The sequence below is a fragment of the Borostomias antarcticus genome (genome assembly GCF_949987555.1).
Source record: "Borostomias antarcticus genome assembly, chromosome: 1".
NCBI lineage: Eukaryota > Metazoa > Chordata > Actinopteri > Stomiiformes > Stomiidae > Borostomias > Borostomias antarcticus.
In genome coordinates this window covers 17,939,637-17,950,632 of record NC_140234.1, presented here as the reverse complement: position 1 = coordinate 17,950,632, position 10,996 = coordinate 17,939,637, and the positions used below count along the sequence as shown (strand labels likewise).

Below are 10,996 nucleotides of genomic sequence, written 5' to 3'. Positions count from 1 at the left end.
GGCACCGTCCTGTTCTCAATGACATCAATATAAGAACTAATTCAGTTATTTACACGTAGGTGGGATTTATGGATCTATGGGAGGAGAGGTGACACATATACGAGATGGATGAGTGTGTTCCTACTCCTGCTACTACATTCTGATTGCGAACCAGCGGTAATGGCCGTGTGCAGCTGCCTGGCCCTTTATTAGTGAGTGGCTGGGGAGGACAACAGCAGGAGCTGCCTGGGAGAGTGGACACAAGAGGGGATACACGGAGGACATTTCTTTGTTATCTTCATGAAAAGAAGGCCACCGTTTCGCATTGATCCGGTGCTTCTCTTTCTCTGTCTCTCTCTCCCTCCCGTGTGGTGTGTGTTTGTTCGTGTGTGTGTGTGTGTGTGTGCCCCAGGTGTGTCGAGAGTACCAGAGGGGTAACTGCACGCGCGGCGAGAACGACTGTCGCTTCGCCCACCCGTCCGACAGCACCATGATCGACACCAACGACAACACGGTGACCGTCTGCATGGACTACATCAAGGGCCGCTGCTCCCGGGAGAAGTGCAAATACTTCCACCCCCCCGCCCACCTGCAGGCCAAGATCAAGGCCGCCCAGCACCAGGTCAACCAGGCTGCCGCCGCCGCGGCCATGGTAGGTGTTCCTCCCTCCAGACGTCCCCCCCCGCCCCGTACGAACTCCCCTCATACACCCCCCCATGCACCCCCGACGACCTCCAGGCCCCGTAGCTTCCTTAGCCAACCACATCCTCTTTTGTACGCTCATCATGTGACCAAAACCTTTACAGCCTACCCGCCCCGCCCCCCACTCCCCCCCCCCCCCCAACCCACTTACGCTGAGTAAGTCGTATGACTTATGTTATAACTGTAATGTTATGCTTTAATATGAATCAACCTTTTTGCCAGGTCCTTTACCTGTGACCTCATCCAACGTATTCTGTGATGTTCCTCTCAAATGAATTGAATGCTGTAGTGAGTGATGTAGTGACAGTCAATTAGATGTAGTACAAAGTGAGTCTTACTTACTGTTTTACTGGTGATATCCTGTGAGGTTATGTTAATAACTGACACCCAGAAAGAGTGTTTTCACAGTGTAAAGTTGACTCTCAACCTGTTTTTGTCTCAGCTGGTGAGGTCAAAGGCCCATAGTTCTTCTTGCAGTAACAAACGGCCATTAATGTGCATGTCCTAGTCTTGTTATTTGTTGTATATTGCATTCAGATGATTTGTTTTTTTTATTTGTTTTTTGTTTTGTTTTGTTTTTTGTTTCTTTCTCACCAACCCAAACTGCACTGCTGCCCCATGACGCTCTTCCGCTTGCTGGTTTATGTTAATGCGCTTGATCCCCATTGGCCCATTGCCATCATGTGCTCGCTGCCTGCTAATTAAAGTCGGCTGTCAAATCACTGAAGCGACCCCTCGACGCAACCTATGACCTGGTACTATGACCTTTCACCTTTTAGCTTGGCATGTAGCTCTGTTTTATACTAGATACTACTGGTAGCTCTGAATGAAACATTGTTAATATGTCTCATTCATTTCCTGTTGAACTCATCAGTGGGATGATGAACTGATTGTGACTGTAGACTCACTGGCAGTTGAGACAAACCAGAAACATCCACTTAAGTTGCCCTTATTAGTATCTCTCTGATCCAGGGACTCCAAATAAAATACAATCAACCTGTAGAGCTTGATAACTTAGTTCTACTCATGTCCAGTCAGTTCATCACTCATAGTTTATCCTATTAGCTTGATAGCATAAGTAGTGTCATGTAGTTTCTGGTAAATTCTAGAGTTAAACATATTGCATGAACCTGTCATTTCCAGTGTTGCAGCATGTCTAATTCTGGGAGAGGTTGACAGAATTAACATGGCTTCTACTAATCCCCATGGAGATAGCAGTGCAGCTTCGTCCTGTCAACACCTTTCCGTTGATAACTATTCGAACCATTGTCATCTCTGTGAATCCATCTTTACATAGAGCTACAGACGTCCGGTGTGTTGTGTGTAATGGTAGTGCTTGCGTATCTCTTAACATTCTTGTCATCATTTCCCTGTTGATATGTTTGTGTCATTTAACACCCACCACCGCTATTCCAGTAGCGCAGCTAGCAACACTGCCTTGCTTCAGTAGAGTAGACCACCGCTGTCTTGCTTCAGTAGAGTAGACCACCGCTGTCTTGCTTCAGTAGAGTAGACCACCGCTGTCTTGCTTCAGTAGAGTAGACCACCGCTGTCTTGCTTCAGTAGAGTAGACCACCGCTGTCTTGCTTCAGTAGAGAAGACCACCGCTTGCTTGCTGGTGTTTTTTGGATAGTTGTTCCACCGTAAGGCGACATATTTGTCTTCTAATGAAGTTCTCTCCCTCTCCCTCTCCCGTATTTCACTGTCCACCGCTCCTTTACTTTCCTCATTCCCGTCCATTTGTTTTGTGCCCCCCCCCCCCCCCCTCCTCCCCGCCCCGCCCCCCCCTCGTCTGGTCCCTCTACCAGGGGCTCCCTCCTGCCTTCCCTCCATTACCAAAGAGACCCGCACTTGAAAAAGCCAACGGTGCCACCACCATGTTCAACGCCGGCATGTTCCAGTACCAACAGGCCCTGGCCAGCATGCAGTTCCAGCAGCAGGCTGCCTTCATACCGTCAGGTAGGAACTAACCTTTGACCTCTCTGCGACCTCTGAGCTGTCCCGTCAGCCCAGGTAGAGATGGAGTTAGCCTGCCCCATGCTAGACATAGGCTACGGCTAATGGTTAGGAGGATAATCCACAAATCGGACAGCCTTGTTTCAAGATGCACACATGGAAACAGGCCCTAGTGTGCTCTGGCAACAGCAGTCATATTTCCATAGTAACACAGTCCTTCCTGCCTTACAACCTAAAAATATCCCGCCATCGATCAGCCTCAATGAGTGATACCGATACCCAGGTCCTCCCAGAACTCACCCTATTGGACTGTCAAGGCACAGGGGAAAATGTAGGCAGGCCATCCATAACTACTGCAGACCAACAGGCCGTACAAGGGATCAGACGACTGCTAGTTTTCAATTTGCCCTTCTTGACACGTTATAGATCAGTGGAAGTTATTGGCTAGTTTACAGACAGGTGATCTCACTAGTGTTCCACAGCTTCCTGCAAGAATGCACACAATCCATATGACATATACTGTAAATCACACCTGCAATGATGCCTTTGTTCACAGCAATTTGTTCATGTGTAGTTAGTAAAACATGATTTTATGTGCAAAGCAATGTACTGTATACTTTTCATTAACATCAATCGATGAAATTTAGCTTTTTAATTCACTGCATCTCAGTAGATGTAGCACAGGTTTAATTAATCTTTAATTTTTTTATGTACTGTGTCCTCCCTTGCTCATAACAACATTCTCTACCTTTGTTGTTTGACCTCTAATGACACTTGTGATGGGTTGTCTTGATTTCTTTCTCCCCATCTCCTTTTCCAATCCACTTCCTGTTGCAATGCATGATGGGCAGGCTCAATATTGTGCATGACACCTGCAACAAGTAGGTGCCAGCTCTCCTTACTGATTTTATTAAAAGATTGTTTTATAGAGCTAATCACAAATCCGCTCAACACACTGCTCAAGGAAACCATCGGGCATCTCATTTGGCATCTAGATCTAAGGTTTTGCTAAAAAGAGGGCAGTTCAGCCTCTCATTCTTTCCATTGAGCGTGGATTAGGATGAATTGTGATTAGCAGACTTGTACTTGTAAAATCAGTGTAATTGCAATGATGGTATCGAGTTATTGTGTAATTATGTGTTGTGGAAACTATGGTTTTATCACGTGTTCCCTTGTGTCTCAGCCCAGTGCTGTACAATCATATTGTGTTGCCCCCTCTCCCGCAGTGCAATAGGTCTGCATGCTACGTTGCTCAAATTACTGTCACATGCTCAGATGGCTTGTTGCTTTGGTATCTCCTCTGACCCCTCCCTCCCCCGCTTACCACCCGTACTCTCCGCCCAAGCCCATGTGACCTCTGCAGCGTGCAGAGCTACTGTAACACCTCATTGAACGTTGTGCTTATACTGTATGCGGCATAGTACCGGTCCATGTTACTTTACGTTAATCTCTGCATCATGCCTGCGCAGGGATACAATGCTATACTGAGATCCATTAACAATCTATTCAGGATTAGAAATGTATGTGTAAATGTGCATTAGCATCTGGCTATCAGACTATGATACCAGTGCTCCTCCCTGCCTGCTCCAGTTGATATGCTTGCTGTGTGAACTCTCCTTCCCTAAAGTTCCCATGATGCACGGTGCTTCACCTGCCACTGTGTCTGCCGCCAACACAGCTGCCACAAGTGTTCCCTTTGCAACTGCAACAGCCAATCAGGTTTGCTTCTCCTCAGCCTCCTGTCCGCCCCCCCCCCCCCCCCCCCACACACACACACACATAAACACAAACACAGTCTCTTTATCTCCATTTCCGGTAATAAATCTCACTACTAAATGTTCCCTCCTATGTATCCGCCAGTGCTGCTGGAAGATCATTAGCCCTGCAGGATAAATCATAGCTGAATATATGGATTAAACATTCCCAGCTGTCACAAAAGCTTTTGGACACTGATACAAAAAAGAAAGCCATCCCTGGGGGGGCAAAAATAATGTAATAATCTAAAGTTTATGAGTCTTCATTTGTAGCTTAGTTATCTATCTTCATGTTTTTTAAAAATCTAATTCCCACTCATTTCTTCCGTGCTATTTCTTGTTTTGCAGATTCCAATAATATCTGCAGACCATCTGAATAGTCACAAGTATTTGACCCAGATGTAGATGAGTCCACCAGAACAGTATGTTCTACTTCGTCTTCCAACATCAGCACTACTTTTCACCTCTTGTTTAGCTTCTCTTGGTTGTAATTGTTCACCTCTTGGTCTATCGCCACACTTTTTAGGATGGCGTTTGGGAGATGATACTTGACTGACTTAGGCCTCTATGAACATATAAAATATGAAAGAATGTATAGAAAGTTGATTGTAGGATATCATCATTATATCATCGTCGTCATGGTTAAGTCGTCTATCCTGTTCTGTTGTTCGGTTCCCTAGATCAGACTGGGGTGTGCTGGGATTGAACAGAAGATCACCCTCATGCCTGTACCATGGAGAACCGAAGGAGACGAGAACCACCTTAAAAGCCAAGCCGGAGTGGCACCAACCTGCATGCTGACGCAGGGGCCTAGTTTGCTGTATGGTTGCGATCGTGTGTATCCATGGACGCATAAACTCCAGCCATACATTCAGCACAGGCCCTTGACTGAAAAGAACGACATCGAAATTTCCATCCTAGAGTCTCCTGCCTTTCTCTCCGTGGAGGTACCTTACCCTAATTCACCGGACACACTTTGAATGTCAGCAGGAGTCGCTGTGGTGTGTGGCGTTGTTACGCCCATTTGTTTTAGTATGTCTGTAGACCAAGAGTTGTGTTGAGTTAAGTTTCTTTTTTGTATTTTCTTCATGGTTTACACACACACACACACACGCACACACACACAAACAAAAGTGCACCTTGTATTTGAATCAAGACAAAAAGAAGGGAAATAAGAAAAAACGTTATATAATTTAAGATGAACTTGATAGTGCATGCCCAGTGGTTTGTTTGTTGGGGACTCTTGTGAGTGTTGGCAAAATGAATGTTGTCTGGGTAAGTTACTCAACTATTTACCTTTGAAGCACCACGTTAAGTGCCATAGCTACACTCTACAGTATGTACACTACATCCCAAAAAACATGGGTGATATTCTAGCAGTGTTACAGCGTTAGACTAGAGTCCCTCTAGTAGTCTTACCTTCGTACATCGAGGGACATCGAGTCGTTGCCATAGCATTACCATAGAGGCGACTCTGGTTCTAGGTAGGTCATCTAGGAATGTTTTTACCTATTGGGGTCAAGAGCGACTTCTCTGCCTTAGTCTGTTAGTTTCCTTTGTCTCTGTGTACTGCTGGTGAGGTAGTCATTTGCTGGTTGTTTGCTTTGAAAGTAGATATCAGTTTGTGAGACAGGAAATGATTGGATGGTATCTTGTTCATACCTGGATCTTGCTGTGGGTATGAAGTCTATAGTGTAGACTCTAAACTTGTCTTAGCGAGTCTGTGGGGAGCTGTACCCTGGGGAGGCTGTTATGCCAAAGTCTGATTTATAATAGCAAAAAGAGGAAGGGGGGCTCTAAAATTAATGTATTTTGAGGCACTATTCAAATTAAACAGATGATAAAACCAAATTGCTGAGAGAAGTAAAGACAGGTTTGAAATAGGGTGGATTATGGAGGAATTATTATTATTTGACGTTCATGAAAATTTGTTTTTGTTTCATTGGGAGTCATATGTTATTGGTTTTGTGCTGTGCATATCTGACAAATATTTGAACTTAAAAGTCTCAAGTTGAATGAATGGTCTACTTGAGCGGTGTTCTATTGGAGTCAGCCAAAGGGTTTCTGTTTCTGTTTTTAGAGCTTGTGGGTGGAGTGCTGGAGCTCTGTTTAACAAACCTGTTGGTGGTTGGAGCGGGGCTTGAGTCACAGATAATGATAGGTACAGAGACGTACCGTAGGCGCTCTCAGTGTTTTTCATCATATTGTGGGTGTCTACTTTTCACTCATATGGAACGGAAGGATACTTTGGGAGAATTGGGAAGAGTTTTTTTTACTGATTGTATTACTCATCCAAAGCCTTAGAATACAACCCTTGGGTCAGCACAATGCAACATGCCATTATGAACCATCCAGTTGCCTAATCTACACCGGTGTATTGCCACACACAGAGCACTATGTAACTGTTGCTGATCTTGTTGTGTCTCTCAAAACATTTTCTTTGAGTTTAGAAGCTGTAGAAGCTATTGTTGAATGTTTCATTTCAAATTTGGTAATGTTTGGATGCCATTGGTTATTTAGTTGATCAACTTTGTCTTATTTGATGTATCTTCTGCAGAATGCAGAGTGTAAGTGTTTTGTGCTATTCATACCATACCCATTGTTTTTAATTCCATGTAATGTTGATTTTAGTATGATTATGACTCAAATCTTTTTTATGTTTTGTGAATTGTACAAATTGTGTTCATTTATCTACTGCATTTGAATTATTTGAACAAAGATCTTTTATATGAGTATCTTACAATGAGGAAATAATAGAAGAGAGCGGCTAAGTTGCCAATGTGGCGACCTTTGCCAACAAAGGAGTAATATTTTAATGATTTGTCTGGTTTGTAACTAGTCACACATAAGAAAATAATACTGAAAAAAATCTAGTTCATAGATGTTTAAAGTAAAAAAAAAAAAAAGAAGTTATTTTCTACTGTATCCATTTCAAATAGTAACTATTGTTTTAATATTTTTTATCTCCCTGGAAATTGGGCCATGTTGGAAAAGCTGCATATTTGATCCCTCTCTGTGGCTTAGCTGGTGAGGTCTGGTCAATATGGCAGCATAGAGTACACTGATCTCTCACTTAGCCAGCTGCAAAGGAAGACAGGGAAACCTACAGGCGACGAAGGTTGACTTTTTTGCACTTCTGTACATAGTCAAAAAAGAGAGAATCATGTATAATATTGAGATCTTATTTTGAATAAAAAATGTCTATAACTACAAGGAATTTTGCTAGGATAATAAAAGAAAATCTTACGAAAGGCTGATCAAAACAGCTTGCATAAAAGGGTCACAGAGTTCTCACTCTTTACCCCTTTCCGAAAAGGCAAAGTGTTGCTCTTCTTTTTTGTCAGCGGCTTGTAGTCTGCCAGGTTACCTTAAAGTGGAGCTGTCTTCTACCCTCCAGTGAAAGGGCCTGACTGGGTTTGTCCGGTCCCTAACCTGCCTAGCGACAGGTGTGTGTGTCATGGCCACACCCTTCCAGGCCCAACCAATCACAACAACTCCTGTTTCTTTACCTGTAGTCAGAGAGGAATGCATGTTAAAAGAAATAACCTATACCTTTAAAAAGAACTTCACAACACTATTGAATAAGTAAACATGTTATACCGCAAGACGTATTTACAATATACAATATTCTATCAATGTAAAGGAATAAAAGATTTAAAAAAAGAAAAGATACAAAAACAAAATAGTGGTTTGATAAAAAGATTCCTAAGATTATACTCACTGAGGTTTCACCACTTGGAGAGTTACACATAAACATACAACACAAACACCATAGCTATAAGTATGTTCTTTCTGTTTCTAAGCTGTGCTTCTAGACGATGAAATGGACAATACAGAACGTAGTTCAGGTTTGAGCCTAATAGATTTCAATTGAAGTTTAAAGTAATGGATATCATGTCACTTTTCATCTACTACAAGCACGCATGCCTAAGTTTATGATATAATGTAAACTGAAATTTACGTTTTCTCAGCTTATAGTGCTACAACTATGTATTCTGTCTTTTGCTGCGATTCGTTTATGCTTGTTTTATTGTTTGGGCCCTCTGAAAAGATCTGTCATGTTAGCCAGGCCTCCATCTCCTCTGCAAAACACTTCATGTGTAAGCACTGAATGCCACATTGCTAAGCCATAATACTGTATATTTTCCCCTAAGATACAGTAGATAACTGTGGATTTATCAGTATTGGTTATAAGGAGGGCATTTGATTGACAGGGTGGTGTCTTCTGAAGGTTGGGACTCAGCTGGTGTTGCTGTGAACCGGTTGGTGATGTAAGAGATGTAATGTAAACATGGTTGACACTAAAGTTATGTATGCCAACTTGGATGGACTTGTGTGAGTGAACATGGATATCATGTGCAAATCTTTTCACCGGGTCTGTAATTCTATATTTGATTCTTGCTGTTATGAATTTGAAAACAAAACAAAAAAATCTAATAAATATATAAATTAATTCAAATAAAAGTGAATTTGCTCTAAGAGTTTGATCGTGTTTCTTTTAGTTACTGTCTGATAAGCACCAGCTCATGAAAAGAAGAAACTCATTCAAGTCTGGAAACAACAAACAATCAATCTGGAATGAAATATTTGAAATGACATTCAACTAGAAGGACACTGGTGGGAAGACGGCCATAAAACCAAACCATTTTTAATTTCACGCATTTTTGATCTCTGATTAATTTGTTTGATATTGAATGCAATTTCTGTAGACCGAAGAGAAATTATGAGAGAGCACTTCCTCTCTACTTTATTTCAAAAACAAAAATTGCAATGCATCAAGATTGGAAAACGAATTGATCTACTGAAATGCTGAGATACATCATAGTCAAGAAACGTCTTATAGTACGTTCACCACAACAGCCAGTAGGTGGAGCTCTCGCCCTGCTCAGTGAACTAGTGACTGGTGCGTCTGTGGCTTGAGGTGATGTCAGACCGACTCTCCTGTTCATCCTCAAAGTCCTAATTACAGCGCTACCTAAATGCAGGTCCAAACAGTCCTCCAGGAATTCACGCTGAACTCTGACTGACGGGCCTGGAGTAACAGACTGGGTTTGTGCTTCTGAGACCACACCGTGGGTTCCATTGTATCAGGCAGGTTCAATTAAGAGCAGGAGTATTTGAAGGGATTTCAAGCCCCGTTAGTCTGGTGTGGGGGAGGAGAAGATGGAAGTGCTGCTGGTCTTCAGACAGAGTCTGGTCCCACCCTGGATCATCATAACCGTGGAACTACTCAAGGTTACTAAAAACACTGGGGGTAGTTGTGGAAATGTTCATATACTGTAGGGAGTGTTCCACACTCACACCAACCTCACGCACATACTCTCACACCAGCCTCGCATAGACACTCACACACATGCACGCACGCCCACACTCACGCACACCCACACACAAACACACAAATGCTCACACCAACCTCACACACACTCTCACCAACCTCTCACTCTCTCTCTCTCACACACACACACACACACAGACACACACGTTCATAAACCTCACACACACACACACTCACACCAACCTCACACATACACACACACCAACCTCAAACACACACACTCTCACACCAACCTTACACATGTAACAAGTGGCATCCCTCTCACCCCCATCAATAAAATAATGCTAAAAATGAACACTGGAAATGAGGTGACCGAATGCGATTATAATACTAATTGTGAGCTGAATCCACACATCTCCCATTGCCCTGCTGTTCTGCCTACCTTTTCTATGTAGGATAACGTTATGTCCCATTAATTTGCAATGTGTATGTGCTAAACAAATTAAATAGCATTGCTCGCATTTCCCATTAGACATATGAAACACCAACCTCACACATACACTCTCACATTAAAGGAGTAGTAAAGGGAAAATGCATGTTTAGCCCTGTTTTAAGGTTACTTATGATCATATACAATAGTTCAGATCAAAACGTTAGCATTTTCGAGAAAGTTGATAATTGCTCTACCACCGTTTTGGTCATACAATGGATGTGGATGGGCATCTTGGAAAAATCATTCAAAAAGAAAGTTTTTTTCTCGATTTCAAAGACAAGAAACTCACCTAGGTGTTAGTTGGCGTTCTGACATATAATTCGCCATAAAGTAAGATTCTAGTTCATCTGGAAAGTTTTTTTTTTAATATTTAGCATAGAACTATTTAGTCACACATACGTGTGTAAACCTCCGCAAACTAGGTAGCCTAGCAACATAAACAATAACAATTGCTACCGTAAGTAGTTCCGCTTCCTGAATCCCCTCTGCGGATTGATCTACACATCTACAATGGTCGCTTAAATACAAGTCAATGGATTTCATAAAATGATCAATAAAACCCTACAGGATTCATACTTTGCAGCAAATTGGATGTCAGAACACCAACGGACACCAATTACACCCTCGGTGAGCTTCTTGTCTTTGAAATCGAGAGTTGAACATGTTTTTGAATGATTTTTCAAGATGCCCATCCACATCCATTGCATTACCAAAACGGTGGTAGAGCAATTATCAACTTTCTCGAAAATGAGCGTTTTGTCAACGTTTTGATCTGAACCATTGTATATGATCATATGTAACCTTAAAACAGGGCTAAGCATGCATTTTCCCTTTACT

At 42.5% G+C, this 10,996-nt stretch overlaps 1 protein-coding gene across 1 annotated transcript in view; it reads left to right on the top strand.

Moving 5' to 3' along the window:
• LOC311313871 (muscleblind-like protein 1) overlaps positions 1–8,830 on the top strand; it is a 41,329-nt gene extending 32,499 nt beyond the window's left edge. Inside the window, 6 exon segments of the mRNA XM_084444112.1 lie at positions 392–631; positions 2,490–2,640; positions 3,489–3,518; positions 4,265–4,356; positions 4,740–4,813; positions 5,072–8,830. Of these exon segments, the coding sequence (XP_084300238.1) occupies positions 392–631; positions 2,490–2,640; positions 3,489–3,518; positions 4,265–4,356; positions 4,740–4,796 (570 nt within the window). The 3' untranslated portion in view covers positions 4,797–4,813; positions 5,072–8,830.
• The last annotated feature ends 2,166 nt before the right edge of the window (positions 8,831–10,996 follow it).